Genomic DNA, 20,504 nt, shown 5'->3' on the forward strand with positions numbered 1-20,504 from the left:
CAAACATCTAAGACTTTCACAGCCTAGTATGTTTCCTTTTGCAGAAAACACATTTGATCTGATGTTTGCCCTGACTCACATATTTGTGTGTGTGTGTGTGTGTGTGTGTGTGTGTATTTGTGTGTGTATGACAGGCGCCAAGAGCTAAGAGAGCTGAGGCTATTGCAGAAAGAAGAACAAAGAGCCCAGCAGCAGCTCAGCAACAAACTGCAGCAGCAGAGAGACCAGATCTACAGACGCTTTGAACAGGAAACTACGGTTAGTACTGTACCTGTGGAAAAATGGAATAAGCATCTATAACAAATTAAAACAGCTTTACAATATTAAAGAAAAATATGATAACTGTATAACTGTATCAATCTTATTGAATAATCTTCTATTAAGACTTGATCTGGGAGGAATGTGGCTCATTTCCTGATCGTGCTGGATTGGGCTATTTTAGGAATTCTAGCAATGCAACTGGATTAGTCATCATAATATTAATAGATTTCCTGATCTACACAATGTACACTGCTCAAAAAAATAAAGGGAACACTCAAATAACACAATATAACTCCAAGTAAATCAAACTTCTGTGAAATTAAACTGTCCACTTAGGAAGCAACACTGATTGACAATCAATTTCACCTGCTGTTGTGCAAATGGAATAGACAACAGGTGGAAATTATTGGCAATTAGCAAGACACACTCAATAAAGGAGTGGTTCTGCAGGTGGGGACCACAGACCACTTCTCAGAACCTATGCTGTCTGGCTGATGTTTTGGTCAGTTTTGAATGTTGGTGGTGCTTTCACACTCGTGGTAGCATGAGACGGACTCTACAACCCACACAAGTGGCTCAGGTAGTGCAGCTCATCCAGGATGGCACATCAATGCGAGCTGTGGCAAGAAGGTTTGCTGTGTCTGTCAGCGTAGTGTCCAGAGGCTGGAGGCGCTACCAGGGGACAGGCCAGTACACCAGGAGACGTGGAGGAGGCCGTAGGAGGGCAACAACCCAGCAGCAGGACCGCTACCTCCGCCTTTGTGCAAGAAGGAACAGGAGGAGCACTGCCAGAGCCCTGCAAAATGACCTCCAGCAGGCCACAAATGTGCATGTGTCTGCACAAACGGTTAGAAACCGACTCCATGAGGATGGTATGAGGGCCCGACGTCCACAGATGGGGGTTGTGCTCACAACCCAACACCGTGCAGGACGCTTGGCATTTGCCAGAGAACACCAGGATTGGCAAATTCGCCACTGGCGCCTTGTGCTCTTCACAGATGAAAGCAGGTTCACACTGAGCACATGACAGATGTGACAGAGTCTGGAGACGCCGTGGAGAGCGGTCTGCTGCCTGCAACATCCTTCAGCATGACCGGTTTGGCAGTGGGTCAGTAATGGTGTGGGGTGGCATTTCTTTGGAGGGCCGCACAGCCCTCCATGTGCTCACCAGAGGCAGCCTGACTGCCATTAGGTACCGAGATGAGATCCTCAGACCCCTTGTGAGACCATATGCTGGTGCGGTTGGCCCTGGGTTCCTCCTAATGCAGGACAATGCTAGACCTCATGTAGCTGGAGTGTGTCAGCAGTTCCTGCAAGATGAAGGCATTGAAGCTATGGACTGGCCCGCCCGTTCCCCAGACCTGAATCCGATTGAGCACATCTGGGACATCATGTCTCGCTCCATCCACCAACGTCACGTTGCACCACAGACTGTCCAGGAGTTGGCGGATGCTTTAGTCCAGGTCTGGGAGGAGATCCCTCAGGAGACCATCCGCCACCTCATCAGGAGCATGCCCAGGCGTTGTAGGGAGGTCATACAGGCACGTGGAGGCCACACACAATACTGAGCCTCATTTTGACTTGTTTTAAGGACATTACATTAAAGTTGGATCAGCCTGTAGTGTGTTTTTTCACTTTAATTTTGTGTGTGGCTCCAAATCCAGGCCTCCATTGGTTAATAAATTTGATTTCCATTGATGATTTTTGTGTGATTTTGTTGTCAGCACATTCAACTTTGTACAGAACAAAGTATTCAATGAGAATATTTCATTCATTCAGATCTAGGATGTGTTATTTGAGTGTTCCCTTTATTTTTTTGAGCAGTGTACATTGTCACACTATATACATTGTTGTATTTTTCAGTGTGCTGTTACACCCCTATTCTAAATGGATTTTACAAAAGGAAGGAATAAAAGGTCACTGCATACATCTTAAATAAGTCCTAAAATAAAGATCTGAAAAAAAGCCTTGTTCTAAATGGGATTTTTAAATTAATAGCTAAGTTATATTTCGAGGGATCAGTTTGTGCTGTGTATTGTTAGCGGCTGATTTTCATCCCAGATATGTGATCATCTGACAATTTAAGCAATCCTGAGAGTTGGTCAGCATTAAAGCTGGTGTTGAATTCTTCTCCAAAGGGCTGAATGTCTGCATCATGTCTGATTTAAACTCACACATTTGTAGAATGCGTAAAACTAGCAACTCTTGTGGAGGAAGCAGAGTAAAGACTACTGATTTACTGTATTTTTCGCACTATAAGGCTCATTTAAATTATTTCATTTTCACAAAAATCGACAGTGGCATTAAGACCTGCTGAATTAAAAGAAAAAAACATGGCGACACCCTGTTCCTTACTATTGTTGCTTAAAATTAGTCCTTTGCAGAAGACCAGAAAATAGTCCGTAAAATACGGTAACCAAGTTCATATAAACATATTAAATGGAATACAGATAAATTCTTATATTCTGCAGTAATTGGATTATTTAATGTGTGTAAATGCAACCAGTGATTAGTTCATGTCTACTAAAAACATGAATTCTTAAAAAAAGCGATCTAATCATTATTTCAAGTCAATAGCAGGAGGATAATTAACTGATAGGCACTTTACTCTTTATTTAAAAACAAAACTAAAATGTCTGAATCCTCATCTTTTCTCTATCAGAGCAAGAAGCGTCAGTATGATACGGAGGTGGAGAATCTGGAGCGGCAGCAGAAGCAGACCATCGAGCGACTGGAGCAGGAACACACCAGCCGCCTCCGTGACGAGGCCAAGAGGATTAAAGCTGAGCAGGACAAAGAACTCTCCAAGTTCCAGAACATGCTCAAGAATCGCAAGAAAGAGGTACAGTATCACATCTAGTGTTTGTTTATCAATCAGGTTTTAGGGGAAAAAAATAATGATAATAATAATAATACACTTTACGATACATTTTATGTTATATGCTTTATTTACATCAGAGGTTCTCCAACTGTGTGTAATTGTGCCACTGATAGTTAAACTGGGCATTCAGTCCGCAGAAAGATTATTCATGCTTTTTAATTGTCATTCCTTATTTTTTGTTATGCATTTTTACATGCTACGTTCACATTACAAGAAACATTGCTCAAATCCAATTTTTTGCTCATTTGGATATCTTGATGGCTCACATTTACAAATATAAGTGACCTGTATCTGTGTGTAATGTGAACAAATCTGTCCCTGAAATGCCTCATGTGCGAACATTAATATGCATATAAACTTCGCCCTCTTCACCAAAAACAAAAAACGTCATATTTGAGAGACGACTCGTAGCTTTTATAAAGGGACATGGATGCGTTATCAGCTTATTTGTGGAGCATTTTTGCTGGAGTGGAGAGTAAACAGCTGGTCTGAAGTACATGTTTAGGTCGAGTAGAAATAAAAAAGGCCAGGCGGTTTGCTTTTGCTGTTTTTGCAGCTATAGCTATACAGCTACGCCACGAGATGTGTGGGTACCAGAAAGAAGCACGTAGCGCGTGCATAAAAGCAAAAAGACATATGAATTCTGATTTGACTGACCGTTCAGATTTATGTCGCATGTCTATAGAACAGATACGTATACGATTTAGGACTACATATGAAAGTAAATCAAATCTGATTTGAAAAAATCGCATTTGGCACGTTCACACAGCTTTGAAGAAAATCAGGACTGAGCCACATTGAGTAAGATTTGAGTCATTTCAGCCTGCAGGTGGTCCAGAATTCAACTGCTTGGGTGTAAGCTGGACCAAAAAGGAGCCTTTTGCTCCTGTATTGATATCTCTGTATTGGGCGCCTGTTGTTTTAAGAATTTAGTATAACATTCTGGTTTTAACATACCAAGCTGTGAATGGTAATAGGCCAAAATAAATCACTTTAGCCTTTGAGGGTGGAGCTGATGATGCTTCTTGTTGTGTTGTTTGTTGGTTGGTGCTGTTCTGTCTGTATGATTTTATGTTTTATTCTGTTTGTGGATGAAGCTGTGCTGTTCTTATGTTGTTTTTATGGTCCTCCAATTTAAGTTTGATCACTGGTGTGATCAAAGACGTCCTCCTGAGAAACTAATCCCATCAGGATAGGGCTTTAGGAGGCATACTGCAATGACCAGAAACAATAAATAATATTTTTTAGAGGCTTAATATCATGGTTGTTTTTGCTCTGCCTTTCTGAAGCACCATTTGGAAATATATAACTCTTCCAGACAGGCTTAAAAAAATAACCACTATAGGAACAGCCAGAAATGCATACCTGTAAAACGATGAATGAAGTGTTGTAAGATGGATTGTAGATGGACAGAATTATCCTTATTTGTGATGTACGGTACTTTTTAGCCTCATTAGCCAGTGGTATCCTCACCTATAACTCTTTATATAACTATGTTTATATAAATCCTGTACCATGTGTTCTCTGGGTCATCTTTAACCAGATTTTTTTGTAATACCACCTGTCAATCACGGTTACGAAATTTTTCGGCTCATTTAGGAGACGGGGCTTTCCCCCAACCATGTGCGAAAAGCCATTGTGAAGCGCTTTAGAGACGATCTAGTCCAAACCCCACATGAAGAGGTAACAAGACTGCAAGTATGTTCTTGTGTCAACACAACGACCCAAATCTGAGTTATCTGTTTTGACACGGATCCACTTCAATTATTTTTTATGGTTCAAAAAATGATTGCCTATACTCTTGCATGTAAATACAGGTTTTGGAGTGAACACAGCTCCCACTATCCTTTCTTAAATCTTTTGAATGCATCTTTTTTTTTTTACTCTCACTGATTTATGAAACTGTTACACAGCTATGTTCACAATCACGTCTCTTATTTCACAATCACTTCTCTTATTAAATTTGATGTGTGAAGGGATTAGAAACAGAGTTGAACATTAAGAAAAACAAGCCAAAGCCAAAATCTATAATGTTTTCTTCAAAATGTTATAAACAACAGGAACAAAATTTGAGAATTGAAACTTTTTTTAATTGTCATTTGTTATGGCTTGGTTCAAACATTCAAATATGACTGCAGTATACAGTACCAGTCAAAAGTCTGGACACACCTTCTGATTCAATGTTTTTCTTTATTTTTATATATAATACATTTTCTACATTATAGATTAATATTAAAAACATGAGAACAATTAAGGGACACATTTTGAATTAGGTAGCAAACAAAAAAAAGGGGTTAGTCCTCCACAATCCCCTGATCTAAAACCAACTGAGATAGTGATTTGTGGTGATTTGGGATGAGCGGAAGCTTCACAGAGTGAAGGAAAAGCAGCAACTATTGTTCAGCACCTTCAGGAACTCCTTTAAGACACTGAGAAAACTATTCCAGGTGACTCTGCCTCGTGAAGACACTGAGATTAAAATCACAACCAAGAGTGTGCAGATCTGTCCTCAAAGCCTTTAAAGCTAAATGTACTACTTAGAAAAATCTTAAGTATAAAACACAAAGTGTTTAACACAATTCCACATGTGTTGCTGTAAAGCTTTAAGACTTTACAATATAAAAATATATATAAAAGAAAGAAAAAACACATGACTATATGCACTATATGGACAAAAGTATCGGGATAGTATAAACTAAAAGTTTTAGTAAAGGAATCTTAATGCTTTCTCATACTGAGACATTTTGGATGCTTCTGTGAAAGCATTTTGGGGAAGACCCTTTACTATTGCAGCAAAGAGCCAGGTTCCCTCATCTAATGTCAGTGACCTCACAAAAGCTCTTTTGGATAAATGGGCAGACAAACTTCATGCAGACAAACTCCGTATTTTAACTGGAATTAAATGAAATGCAGTTAGCAGTCGTAGTTGCTTTAATGTGGTTTACGGTTTCTAATCCCTGTATGTGTGTTGTGTGTGTGTGTCTGCAGTGCATGTATTTATGTGTATTTGTACGTTTTGCCTGGTTGTCTCTGGTTTTAGCTGTATTCTAACCCCACAGGGTGTAGCGCATGTAATGATACAGTCTTTTCAGCTCTCCTCCTGCACACTGTTCAACGCCCCAATGCAGGACGTAAGTTGTAACCGTATGCTGTGAAACACTGATCTGAAACCCAACTTCTCTCTCTCTTTTCATATAATACTCACTGTCAGCCAATACCTCTGTATCTCCAATCAGCATCTATTCTCTTTCTTTTCCGGCCTTGTGTGTGCGGTGTCTAGTCTGTGGCTCTGATTTATTTGGGAACTGATCTCTAATGGCCTCAGGTTACCAAACAAAGCCAATGGAGGCTTACTGGACTGTAATGCTGTTATGTTATAAATAATCATTGCACACTTTCTGTAAGTCCTATAAACGGAATTTTAGCAAATATCACTGTGTTCATTTGCTAATATGATACAATAGATGATGTTATGTAATAACAAAAGTTTGGGAGAAGGACCATGCCCGAACTCTACGTTCTAACTCCACCCCGTATCAATCAACCGTCCTATAAATACCTCCCCTAACTAACTATCTCTCGTGACGAAAGTTCGCAACCCACCTCCTCCCCAACAACCCCCTTTTTCTACTCTTCCACTTCTTATTAAATAAAAAGGGGGGGATATAACTGCACGCTTCTTCAAGCATGCAGTTCAGAACTCCAGCCCAAATTTCCCTGAGTTCCCTCCCCTTTTTCCTTCTTCTTTCTCTACTTCTTTAGGCGTGGTCCGCACTTAGCAAAGTAAAATTGCTGATCGAAACAACCAATGATTTATAAAGGAAAATCATAAAAAAATGATCAGGGGTGCCCAAACCTTTTCATACCACATATTAAAAAAAATGGTCAGTTCAAGGGTATCAGAATCAGTTGTTTGTAGGCCACAGTGCTGCAGTGTTTACTCATTATGGGATGGTAAATGGCTGATGCATTGAATAGAATGTCTTGTATCCAGGAACTGAACTCTGCAGTACTATGGCTCTACATGAGTTGGAGTGTGGGTGCTGGTTTCTTGCTAATTCTTGCTTAAAGGAGAAATCCTGTAGTGGAAAATGGTAAAAAGGACAAACTTTTGTCCAATAGCCCACCTCCATTCACCCCCAGCATTCTGGAATGCAGCGCTTTTAGCTTTCAATGCTAGTGATGTGGGCTTCCCATGCAAAGAAATAATTATTTTTACACCATTAACCATTAAAGTATCAAAGTGGAAATGCATGATTTTTGCCGAAAATATATCTTTAATATTCATGCTTATCCTCTAAATGTTGCAATCTGTTCCCCTATGTTACCTATTTGTTTGTTCTCATCACTCATGATTTCAAGATGGCGGTGCTTGGCACCTTTGAACTTGTTAATGGTGTAAAAATATCGGTGTAAAAGTATTTTTTTTTTCTTTGCATGGCCAACAATATGCCCCTATCACTAGCGTTGTAAGCCTGTTGGGAGCATAGGCTAAGTGATGTATTTCAGAATGCTGGGGGTGCATTGAGGTGGGCTATTAAAAAAAAAAAGTCATACTTGTTATGTTTCACTACACCTCAAGTCCATTTCACACCAGATTTCTCTTTTAACCCTGATAAAACTGAGCTCTGTTTCTGCTTATCTACAGCCTTTTTCATGAATATTGATTAAGATCAATCTATAACAAGACCATAATATTTATTTATATGTAGGTGATGCTTCTACCTGGTATTAAAATGAGACATGTAGTTTATGACAGTATTTATATTACAATTTATTAAAATTTTTGAATCAAATACTAAATAGGCGTATTAAGACTTTTTTTCTCTTTATAAGGTCATTGATTTTATATTTAAGAACCATGAGGTGTCTGATGTATATGAGCCAACGATGGGGGGCAGTATAAGACCAGTGTCAGTTGGTTCTTATCTGTTTAGGCCATTGTGGCTGTGTAAAGTCTACATATGGAAAAAGTGCTCTGTAATAAATGGGGGGAAAAGAAGATGAACAGAAAACATCACGGAAAATCACTAATTAACAATTAACTAAATCTCAGTACACACTGTACTTATATAGATGTGATGGAATACAACAATCATTCACTAACACTGTTCGCATGCAAGAATATATTTTTGCCAATTTTATTATATTATATTATTATGAATATTATTCACTATAATACTATATATAGTTAGGAAATGTGCACTTCAAGTAATTTGTGGTGTTTGTTTTATGTTTCGCAACAAAGGAACATTGGCTTCCTATATGCTTCCTTTTAGGTGCTTATGCTGGTGTTTTGAGGCAATAATAGCTTAATGAACTATTGTACCGAACACCCACTACAGTAGTAAATGTCTAGATAACATCAGCTAAAGTAAAGTGTAACTATGTGAATTTTACTTTTTCTATCTTTTTTAGTCTCAGTATTGAGATTTAATATAAAGGTGGCTTCCTAGTGAACAGTAAATTTTATGTCACCACCAGCACTAAGCGCTTGTGTACAGGCTCATTGTGGAGCCTCTGTGTCTGGATGTAGATGAGTGTAAAATGAGGTCAGCCTAAATTACTGATGGCGAGATCTAGCCAGGCTGTGTCCTCACTGAGCCGAGCACATAAATAAGAGCGTTCTATTCTCAGTTCGTGGGTTGTGCTTGGGTTTGGGGATGGGTATGCTCAGTGGCCAACTTGTGGTTAAAGGTAGAATGAACAAATGTTTCCCAACAAACTCAAATATTTTGACAATTATTCAGGCTTCTGAAAATGAATGAACATCTGTGCAAAATGTTTTTGGATGATTGGTAGTTTTGTATAATCTGGTGTGCAATTTCAGTGGCTCTGTTTATTCGTTTGTTGAGGAATATTTGCTTTATGTGGAGTGGGCTTACATTTTTTTATCAAAAGTTTCAGGACACTAACTTTTCAAGATGCTTCTAACTTCAACATATTAATGATTAAATAGGCTTATTTAGTAGATATGACATTATAATTAATGCTAAGCATGGGCTATAGAGGTATTACATCCTCGGTATTAAGCTCTGGAGCAGTGGAACTGTGTTAAACTGTGTTTTTTTTTGGAGTGATGGTGCTCCATCAAGTACATTTTGTGATAATTTGTTGAAGAGTTAAAGAGATAAAGTGGGGTGATCATCAAACTCTTAATAGAAAGCCTTCACTGAACCATTTCGATGAAATGACAGTAACAGTATCCTCAAGGTGTCCTCAAACTTTTGAAAGAATTATTTTTATTATTTTCTTCATCTTGTATATCAGAGTTGGTCTGTCATCTCTGCTCATTAATTTTGTCCCTCTCTCTCCCCCTCTAGGAGCAGGAGTTCTTGCAGAAGCAGCAGCAGGAACTGGACAGTGCTTTGAAGAAGATCATTCAGCAACACAAGCACGAGCTTGCCACCGTGGAGAGGGACTGCCTTAACCACAAGCAGCAGCTACTCCGAGGTGAGGCCCTTGAACACCCGGCTCATCATGGCCTCCTTCGGCGAATGAGCTAATGCAGATTTCACTAATCTCTAAGTCATTAATTATTTCCTGGAAACGTGGCGCAAATGTTTGCTAAACGCCAGTATTATTTCTCTTTGCAGTCACACTTTGCTTCCTGTGTGCTGTTTAGACCCTTAATAGTGGTGTAAACCTTTGGTTTGTATAAAATCATTTTTTTCAGTAACAGATTACACTGTTTCTACTTCTTAAGCTTTTAAATTTAAGGATATTAAGGATGTACAATTATTTTTGTTACTGCTTCATCTGTGCTAGTAAAATAAGTGTAAAAGATGTTCCTTAGATTTCTTTTAATTCTGTTTATAAATCAAATCAGATTTATTTGTATAGCGCTTTTACAACTGATGTCACAAAACAGCTTTACAGAAACTTGATCAAAGGATAAAATCAGGGGAAATTAAACATAAAATATAAAATATACAAAATTCAAAACCCCCAGCGAGCATGTTATTCTAATGTTTCAGTAAATAAATTTACTGCAGACTAACCAACCCATGGTTCAGTAAATCCGAACCAAGACCAGCTCTTTTGGTCTTTTGGACCTTGGTTCACGTCCCCTTTTCACACATGCTAATTTGGTTTAAAACCAAACTGAAAAGTTGGAATGTCCGGACCAAACAAGAAAGGTGTGAAAGCCGTAGTTTGTTTCTATGGTCCGAATCAGTTGATGAGTTTGATTATTTGGAGCGTTTTTTCTTTCTGTTTGGTTTGGTTTCACACAGGCATAAACTTAAACGCACCAAAATGTGTACCCATAAACCACGCTCGTTGCACGTTGTTTCCTCTGATTGGTCAGAGCTGTATGGCATGGGAGTAAAAAAGTGAATATAACGAGAAGATTCTGTGTTCCAGCGCATATATCTGTGCAGTGAGAAGCTTTTTTAACATAGAAAGCCGAACATTTGCTGAGTCACTTGGCTGCGAGTAGTGAGTAGTGAGTAGGCCGAGGGTGTAAACAGCATGGAGCAGAGACAGCATTTGTTCATAGCTATGGTATTTATAAAACTGTGCCCTATCAGCAGTTTAGCTCAAATAAAAGGAGTATATTTCACAAGCGATCCGCTCCAGACTTAGCTTGAGACATTTTTTTTTTTTTAAATCTGCACCCAATTGCGATTACTGTACCACACTAAGGGTAACAAACGAACCAGAGTCTGTTTTAAGCAGACCAAATAGTGCTGGTGTGAAACTTGGTGCCAAAAGGCATGTAAACTTTAGCACAACAGAGCAGAGAGGTATTTATGGAGAAAGCTGGCAGGTTTGGGAACTGGGCAAGAGGTGACTGATTTTCACCTGATAAAGCCATACCACAACAGCTAATACCCGTCATGTGGCACCCACTCACAGCAGATCAGAATGAGTGGCAGCTACTTCCTTCTAATCCTGAGGGATAATGTTTTACCCTGACTTCCACTGCACTGGGGACATGTCAGGTTGTTTGAAGGATTGTTACATGCTATAGCAGATAAGAAAGGCAGAAACAGGAGCATTCTTAGGTCCATTTGGCGTTAATTTGCCAATCTGTTCGATATATTAATGTGAAACCCTTGCTGTGTGTGGGCAAGCATTAACTGAAAAGTTAAAAGTCGCCTGTTGAAAGGCCTGCCATTAGAGGCAGTACACATGGTCACAGGATGTCCTGCACATATTGCTGAGCTGTTAGTGTACCTCAGATCACTACTTGGAGTAACTGACTGTTGTATGCATCATATTCGATGGTTCCTCAGATGATTACATCAGCAGTCGCTCCACAGCAAAGGCCAAAATAAATAGCTCTCTGAGGCCTTTAACTTTCTTTACTGATTCTACCAACAGCACGGGAGGCAGCCATGTGGGAGCTGGAGGAGCGCCACCTTCAGGAGAAGCACCAACTTCACAAGCAGCAGCTCAAAGATCAGTACTTCATGCAGAGACACCAGCTGCTCAAGAGACATGAGAAGGTTGGTATCATTATTGGTTCAGACTTACAGCTCTGGAAAAAATTAAGAGACAACTTCACTTTTTTGAATCTGTTTCTCTGATTTTGCTATTTATAGGTGTATGTTTCAGTAAAATGAATATTGTTGTTTTATTTTTTAAACTAGAGACAACATTTCTCCCAAATTCCAAATATATTCCAAAAAATATTGTCATTTAGAGCATTTATGTGCAGAAAATGAGAAATGGCTGAAATAACAAAAACAATGCAGAGCTTTCAGACCTCAAATAATGCAAAGAGAAAAGAAGTTGATATTCATAAAGTTTTAGGAGTTCAGAAATCAATATTTGGTGAAATAACCCTGGTTTTTAATCACAGTTTTCATGCATCTTGGCATGTTCTCCTCCACCAGTCTTACACACTGCTTTTGGATAACTGTATGCCGTTCCTGGTGCAAAAATTCAAGCAGTTCAACTTGGTTTGATGGCATGTGATCATAAATCTTCCTCTTGAATATATTCCAGAGGTTTGCAATTTGATAAAATCAAAGAAACTCATAATTTTAAGTGGTATCTTGTTTTTTTTCCAGAACTGTATATCAGGAGAAAATTCTAGATCGGATAGCAAAAGAAGCAAAGAATAAATAATTACATTACTCATAATTGATTAGTACATAAGTAACTTGCCAGTGTATGTTTTCAAACTCTACCCATGTGCTTATGTTTCTCTGCAGGAAATGGAGCAGATGCAGAGGTATAACCAGCGTCTGATCGAGGAAATGAAGACGAGGCAGACTCAGGAGAGGACCAGACTACCCAAGATCCAGCGCAGTGATGCCAAGACACGTATGGCCATGTTCAAAAAGAGCCTACGCATCACCTCTGTTGGGGTCACAGCCGAACAGGAGAGAGAGAAGGTCAAACAGGTGAGAGGTTGAATTCAGACTTGTTTCTTTTCATCTGGGATCAACCATTTAAAGCCTGCATTACTCTAAAAATTCAAATTCTAAAAAATGGTATTACATTTATACACACTACTTGTCAAAAGATTTAGAATAGCCTTTTTTATATAATTTTCTAGTAGTCTCGTAGCAGTGCTGGATTCTTATCTTCTAACCAATGACTTTATTACTGCCTATCACTTCACCTGGCAGACCTCTAGTTCTTCTATTCACTAGTAAAACTGAGACTTAGTCCAGTGTTGCGCTGAGTTAAAGTAGCTGTTGCCATGTGGGTCAGCCAGACGTTTTCCTGTACCAGTTCTCTCCAGTTTTTAAGAGTCTTATGAAGGTGTAGAAAACAGTACTTACCACTCTCTGGCTTCACCTGTAATTTATCTAAAGACAAGAAAAATCTTACACTTTTAATAGATACAGTGTTTCTGATTGTTTTTCTCGTTATTATGAAGAAAGTGTGAATGTGCGGTGTATAAGTCTGTTAATGCTGCAGTGTAGAGTGCTGTAACACAACCTGCATTGTTTTATTGCAGACAAAGGCTTTGAAAATTTACATACACATACATATTCACTCCCAAAGTTCAGTTTATTACCATTCGTACTTACCAGCTGTAAAGTGTTAACCAATTAGCTGTTTTCTAAAAATCCTACCAGTGTAAAAATAATACAAATATGATCTAATACGAAGGTTTATTGACGGTGCGTGTGTTTTGATCAGTTTGCAGCACAGGAGGAGAAGAGGCAGAAGAATGAAAGGCTCCATCAGCATCAGAAACATGAGAACCAGATGAGAGACCTTCAGCTGCAGTGTGATGCTAACGTCAGAGAGCTACAGCAGTTACAGGTACACATTCACTTACATACTATACACACACACTGGTGTACATACTCACCATCCACTTTAGTAGAAACACCTCCCTTATAGGTCCAATATATATGCATATAGCTACTGTTTACACCATTTTTAGTGGTAATTTTCTGACCACAACTCTATAGGCTAGGGGTTTTAGAAAATCAATGCATCATGATATTATGTTTCATGTAATATTGTATCAGTTCTGACCGCTAGAGAGCAGTGTTGCACTCTGTTTTCAGATCCCACTGTTCTGATTGCTTAACCTTGTGTGTATGTGTGTTTGTATGACGGCAGAATGAAAAGTGCCATCTTCTGATTGAACATGAGACGCAGAAGCTGAAGGAGCTGGATGAAGAGCACAGTGCTGAGCTGAAGGACTGGAGAGAGAAACTGCGACCCAGGAAGAAGGTCAGTAACTCAGTAGCTCTGTTCTGCCTCTTTCCTGTAAACTGTAATGGCTCTCAGCTGCGGAGTAAAAACAGCATTGATCTGACCCTACTATCAAAAATAGTCCTCATATTTGAGTTAAATGGCTGTTCAGGTGCAGTTTAATCTGATTTATTAGCCAGATAATTTATTACTACAGCTTTGAACAAACATCGCCTCTGCTCCTTGCTAAGCTGTTTTTACACTGAAAGCAGTATGTGCAGCACATACTGCTCATACCTGTCTGCACATCCTATTAAAAAACAGTGTTTGCAAATGCAGCAGCAATATTTTGCGCAGTTTGTTTTCATGCAGCTTTATACTGCACAGATTAGAACTTAGATCGGGCCCAAAAAAATCCGACCCGTGCACGTTCTGCCCGAGCCCGACCCGACCATAAACTGGCTGTTTTCGGGCTGTTTTGAATGAGCGAAATCTGTTCAGAATTATGTTATTTAACACTGAAACACTGAAGGAGCGCAGAAATATTATTTAATAGAAATGGTTGACCACAGCGCTGCACGTCAAACGTGGACAAGTGGAGGAGCTCACATGCTCACTGGTGCAACTTTCTTTAAACAGTTTAACTTGAAAGGTTATAACACGTGATTTTATCTCCCTCACGCTCATATTCTATTCTCATTCTGCAGCTTCCTCAGGGTTTTCTGTCGTTATTTCTGTCTGTTGAGCCGAATCTGACTCCCTGCAGAATCCGGCTCCGCGTGCTCGAGTGGAAACAGCGCTTATTAAAAAATAAAAAACACGAAAACGAAGGGTATTCTATCAGTAATTTCAATTTGTTTTAGTTATTTTTATAAACACATAATACAGTTCCAGTTAGTTATGTTTTTTCCTTTTAATTACCGTTTTTATTAGTTTCAGTTAACAAAAAAGTTTTTTCACTTTCAGTTTTCGTTATTTCGTTAGTTTTCGTTAAAGATAATAATTGGTTATTTAGCTACATTGTGATTATCACACCAGAGCTTTATATAAAATAAAAATAGAATTAAAAAACAGATGCCTACATCACAGACTATTTTCTGGAGCCCGACCCGACCCGGCCCGAGTTCGGGTCGGGCTTTGGGTCAGGTCGGGTTCGGGCAGAGAATCTAAGCTCTAGCACAGATATATATGCTCTGGTCTAAAACACAGATCTTTTTTGCTGTATTTACCCAATTGCTCCCACGCCAGACGGCTCTGACCAATCAGAGCATGGTTTGTTGGCATTTTGGTGTGTTTTGTGCCGAAGGGAAAGTTCTTAGTTTGTTCTATTTTGTGTTCTAATGTGTGTGTTTAGGCGCTGGAGGAGGAGTTTGCGCGGAAGCTTCAGGAGCAGGAGGTCTTCTTTAAGATGAGCGGCGAGTCTGAGTGCCTTAACCCGTCCACACAGAGCCGCATCTCCAAGTTTTACCCCGTCCCCAGCGTCCACTCCACAGGCTTTTAATACACAAACAGACTCAAAAACACTACAAGCATAGACATGCTAATTGCACATATCAGCAAAAAACTGACCAGAGGCATTATAACTACAGAATACTTGATGCACACAAGTCTGTTTTAGAACAGTACAGTTTTGACAGTTAGCTGATACACACATGTGCGCACACACACACACACACACTAAAAATCAGTGTGATTTACATGGCATTATTTCTACTATTATGACTGAACCTTTGCTGCCTTAACCCTCTAGTCAATAGAGGTTGATAGAGGGGGGCTCACTTGTTCTGTAAAGAGGGTCTTTACAGCCCCTACTTTACTTTCTCTATGGAAGGACTGAACTGTTCATGTATAAGCTAAACCCGCCGGGCTCATGAAGGCTTTACATTTATAAACACTTATCAACACTTAATTTCTGTAGCAATTTAACCCTAAGCTTGTTTAAAACTGTGATAGAGATAAAGTGGTGAAGGCTCGTCCTAAAACTAACAAAGCCATTAGAAACCCTTAGAAGTCATGAGTTTTGCTGTACTGTTCAAATATGATTACATATTTAAACACTGATGTAATCAGTTGCATTAACATTGACTTTCCAGTCAGTTTCAGAGTCAAATTGTCAAGTAAATGTAATGTTAAGTCTTTTAAAACAAGCCAAAGTACTGCAGTTATTGGTTTGGTGTGAATTGGTGTTCCCACCAATGTTAATGTAAAGTTACATTTAAAATTAATCTATACTGGCACTTGTACAGTTTGTTTACACTTGGTATGAGTAACAGCCATTGAGTAACAGATTTAACATATTTCTGAGCTGGCCTGTGTTAATTGCAACTACTTCTTTGACTTCTAATGGTTAAAAATGAGAAAAGTGAATAATTAATTATTTAGTTTTTTAACTGGTGGTTCTAGTGCCTAAGCAGTTCGTGTGCATGCATTGGCTTTTTTTTAATGGACACTGACTTACACGACCCCTAGCTTTGCACTAAAAAAGACATTTTGATGTGAAAGTAAAAATTTAATGAATGAATGAAAAGTTCTGATGACAAAAACACATGAAAACATTGCAAACTACAATGAAATGAAGCAAAAATTCACTGGTATGAAATGCACAGTGGCTTCAGTATGGACTAAAACCCTATCTGGACAGGATTAGTTTCTCAGGGGTCCTGGAGTAATTTTCTACTTTATTGGGGTCCTCTGTGATTTTAATCCCATTTGGAACAACTCACTGGTCCAGTCCAGATGCAGTTTTTTTTATCACTGAGTAGAAGTGTGAACTATTTTTCACAGACTACCCCCCTGAGAAATGAATCCTGTCCGGATAGTGCTTAAGATGACTGCACATGCACTGAAATTTACAGCACAATAAAAAAAAAAAACTACAAATTAAAAAAGGTGCAAGTAGCAATTGTGGGTCTAAGCAAATCAGACCCAAAGAGAGATAAAGAACCAGAGAGCTCTGGTTTGGAAGTTAAAAACCACAAGCAAGCAAACAAAGATAATTTTCAGCTAAATGATTTATCCTGGAGGCATTTCGGGGAGTATTTTTTAAGATTAGTTTTGTTAAATTTGAATTAAACACAAACAAAATCACTGAACCTGCAAGTGGCAATTGTGAGTCCAAGCATGAAAGCCAATTGAGACCTAAACAATCAATGTTTGTGTAGAGTTTGGAGTTTGCAGAGCGCTTGGACCCTGAATGAATAAAAACAAAAAAAACAAAAGCCATACTGTTGGTATATGCATATCAGTTTGATTTTTTTTATGCAAACCTCAGCCTATTGTACATCACTGTGGTATAGAAAGTGCACCTGTAGCCGTTTTTACTATATGAATATGCAATGTAAAACTTTGAGAATCTGAATGAAACATATCAGCCAAGTGTAGCTTCTTGTATTTCTTTTTTTCTACAAGAGAAAATACACTCTTACAACATCTCAGTACCAAATACTGTAATGATTTTAAGCTAGAATGCATGATTTTAATTTTTTTTGTTTTTTCTTTGAGAATTATCAGTAAAATACTATATTTTAGTAGTTGATAAAAATTGATGAATTTGTATAGAGCACAGTTGTAGCCTTTTGTGTTTTCATGCCATTTTTTTTATCTATGCTAACAGAAGTTAAGAGCATGTCTGAAGTTTTTTTTGAGTTATTACATTTTTGAGGTATTAAATGATGGCATTATCTAAAAGCAAGTGGAGAAGAATAGTTTAAAAAGTTAAATTTCCTTCAAGCTCTTTTTAAAAAAGATGAATGATTTAATACCTGTTTGGTGGGTTTTGTTTTCATGCTGTGATCTGATTGAACACAATGCTAGTGACACCAGTGAGTCTGCTAAACGTGAGACGGTGCTGTGCGCTTTCCCACAAGTTAAAAAACACACTTTTACCAGTGACTGAATTTGTAGGTTTATTAGATATGTATGTAATTGGACACTACGTTCAGTTCTAGCTTGGCCAGTGTGGTTTTTCATGTATTCGTCCTTTCAAATTTTGCATTTGTGTAATCGCTCTCAATACATTTCTCTTCTGACTAGAAATATGTTTTGTATCCATTTCCAGTGTGTAAGAAATGAGTAGTGTAAACATGTAAGAAACACTGTATTCACATCAATGATCAAGTCATTGTGATTTTAGGAAGCTACTGTTGATTTGCAGTCATTTTACTGTAATAAAACATTTGTTAAATAAACACTGTTGTGGTCTGTCTTCAGTAGGAGTGTAACTGTTCACATTTTCAGAGTTAAAGCTTTGGTACAATTGAAATTCTTAAAATCAGCGTGTAGGAATAGCAAAAAAAATACCCCTTTGGCCTAGACTTAAGTCAAAGTACAAGTTCTCTATCAAAAGTAACTTGAGTTGAAGATGAAATTGTTCCTTAAGCATCATCCTTAAGTAGAAGTACTAAAGTATTCAACATTTTTTGTATTTAAAGTGGCAGTCCGTATTATTTTGTTTGTAAACTGAAAGAAGAAGCGTTTCTGAATGGAGAAGGGATAAAATAGCTTGTCTAATGGTACCAGTGTGCTGAAAAGACCATCCCTGCTAAGACTAATATATTCATTCTAAACTGGGGTGTTTTACTGAACGCGAGCGGCTGGTGGAACAATGGAGACTTCAGAAGAGGAAACCTAGACCTTAGTAGCTCATTCACCCATAGTAAAATCAAAGAAACCAAGGAGTGAAGTTTCTGAGTGTGCTCTCTCTCTCTGACTGAACATAACCTGGAACTGGATTCATCTGCTCTGAAAGGCTTACAATGGCTACTTTTGGGTACTGTTAACTCCTATATATTCCTAATGTTTAATGGTTTTCATGATTAACACAGAAGGAAATAAGAACCAAAAGACTTTACTTTTCCATGACATACAGAAAGGCATTTCGCATTGACAAAACTGACCTAAACAGTGCTAAATTGCATATAAGTGTTTTTAAAATTAAAGTTTTCAAAGAGCGTAAAAAGAAAAAAAAACCTTGTTAGCATGATCACGATTGATTGATTTAAAAATACACTGATTACAAAAAGTACAAAATACAGAATAAACAAGATACAATACACAGTTAATTTCACCACACATAATAAAACATACCGTAACCATGCATGAACAGTACAATAAACCTCGTACCTCAGAAACAACATCTTGAAAACTAAATTCATCTTAACACTGAATTACAAAACAGACCAGCTAGAGCACATTACCCCTTATTGTTATTCTTTTTTTTAACATGCACTGCTAACATGATACCTAATTATTTTAATTTTTTACTCAATTACCAACTTTTACCTTTTTGAATATACAGTTCTAGAAATAAAGGAGACCACTTAATTTGATGAGTTTTATTGATTTTACCAAATTGGAAACCCCTAGAATATAATTAAGAGGAAGCTGAACTGCTTGAATTTTTGCACCAGGAGTGGCATAAAGTTATCCAAAAGCAGTGTGTAAGACTGGTGGAGGAGAACATGCCAAGATGCATGAAAACTGTGATTAAAAACCAGGGTTGTTCCACCAAATATACTTTTTTGAACTTGTTTTTTATTTTTTTGCATTATTTGAGGTCTGAAAGCTCTGCATCTTTTTTGTTATTTCAGCCATTTCTCATTTTATGCAAATACATTTTGAGAGAAATGTTGTATGTAGTTTAGAGAATAAAACAACAATGTTCATTTTACTCAAACATAAACCTATAAAATAGCAAAATCAGATAAACTGATTCAGAAACTGAAGTGGTCTCTTATTTTTTTTCCAGAGCTGTAAGTTGAATATCTCTGTGTCAGGCTGTGTTCAACGTGTTTAAAGAAAGACAATTTAACCTCAGATTAATTATTTTTGTTCACATTTAAAAGATTGTACAATAACTTTTCATAAAAACACAGTTTACAGATCATATGTTTACAGATCATTCTTGGGATTTTTATAAAACATTAAAAAAGGTTTTTATTGCCAGCTGCACCATGAGTTCCTCTCTTCTTCTGTATCCATATGAATTAATTACTCTTAAACCCCCGGCTTCTTCTCTTTCTTTTGAGGCTCATGTAGGCAGCATCTCCTACAAAACAGAAGATTGATAAGGGACTATTGTATTTTTGATCCATTAGATTTTTACTTTATAGAGGGTATAGTGTGTATATTATGGGATGCGTTACCTCTTTCTCCTTTTGGTCCTTGAGGTCCATCATTGCCGGGAAAGCCTGGTAGACCAGGGAGGCCTCGCTCTCCTCTAGGACCTAAATGTGACCAATGAGGATGAGATACGGGAAAGTGCAACAAAATAAACAGTGAAATTATACAGTAATGTATCATGAACAGCTTAGGAATGGTGATCATTGGTTAGGAACTAGTATATATTGTGTCCCATGACTTTTGCCATGTCTGAGGATATATGGATATGATTTTTGCCAGAGCCACTTTCTGTCTGTTTGCATGGACAGTTTTAGACAGATGCCTCCGATTATCACCCACTGCTCTGTCCACTGGGGGTGATAATGCCTCATGATTAATTTACTTACTGCTATCCCTTTTGGCATTGATCTAAGATAGTGATTCAATTACATTACTATAAATCATAGTAATAGTCAATCTGGAATTTTATGACTTAATTAAATAGTTAATTATGTATATCCTCCTAATTCCTGGCGTCCACAGATGTGGACATCACATTTTGGGTTGTCTAGACCACAACATTAATTTTGCTTAACAAGGGCCTGGTGTCCTCTTATGAGGCCATTATACTGACACCTAGAGGTGGCAGAAG

At 38.1% G+C, this 20,504-nt stretch overlaps 3 protein-coding genes across 4 annotated transcripts in view; 2 read left to right on the forward strand and 1 right to left on the reverse strand.

The window, feature by feature from the left end:
• slkb (STE20-like kinase b) overlaps positions 1–17,940 on the forward strand; it is a 43,167-nt gene extending 25,227 nt beyond the window's left edge. Inside the window, exons 11-18 of the mRNA XM_022674780.2 lie at positions 135–258; positions 2,924–3,103; positions 9,466–9,595; positions 11,471–11,595; positions 12,307–12,498; positions 13,247–13,372; positions 13,679–13,792; positions 15,108–17,940. Of these exons, the coding sequence (XP_022530501.1) occupies positions 135–258; positions 2,924–3,103; positions 9,466–9,595; positions 11,471–11,595; positions 12,307–12,498; positions 13,247–13,372; positions 13,679–13,792; positions 15,108–15,254 (1,138 nt within the window). The 3' untranslated portion in view covers positions 15,255–17,940. The remainder of the gene's footprint in view (positions 1–134; positions 259–2,923; positions 3,104–9,465; positions 9,596–11,470; positions 11,596–12,306; positions 12,499–13,246; positions 13,373–13,678; positions 13,793–15,107) is intronic.
• Positions 1–20,504, forward strand: part of zgc:175214 (RING-H2_RNF24_like domain-containing protein) — a 172,695-nt gene that overhangs the window by 58,620 nt on the left and 93,571 nt on the right. The gene's annotated exons all lie outside the window — the stretch shown is intronic.
• Positions 18,584–20,504, reverse strand: part of col17a1a (collagen, type XVII, alpha 1a) — a 44,175-nt gene continuing 42,254 nt past the window's right edge. Inside the window, exons 53-54 of the mRNA XM_049469845.1 lie at positions 19,897–19,977; positions 18,584–19,799 (exon numbers count right to left, since the gene is read on the reverse strand). Of these exons, the coding sequence (XP_049325802.1) occupies positions 19,738–19,799; positions 19,897–19,977 (143 nt within the window). The 3' untranslated portion in view covers positions 18,584–19,737. The remainder of the gene's footprint in view (positions 19,800–19,896; positions 19,978–20,504) is intronic.

Source organism: Astyanax mexicanus, chromosome 21 (assembly GCF_023375975.1).
Source record: "Astyanax mexicanus isolate ESR-SI-001 chromosome 21, AstMex3_surface, whole genome shotgun sequence".
NCBI classification, from domain to species: Eukaryota; Metazoa; Chordata; class Actinopteri; order Characiformes; family Acestrorhamphidae; genus Astyanax; species Astyanax mexicanus.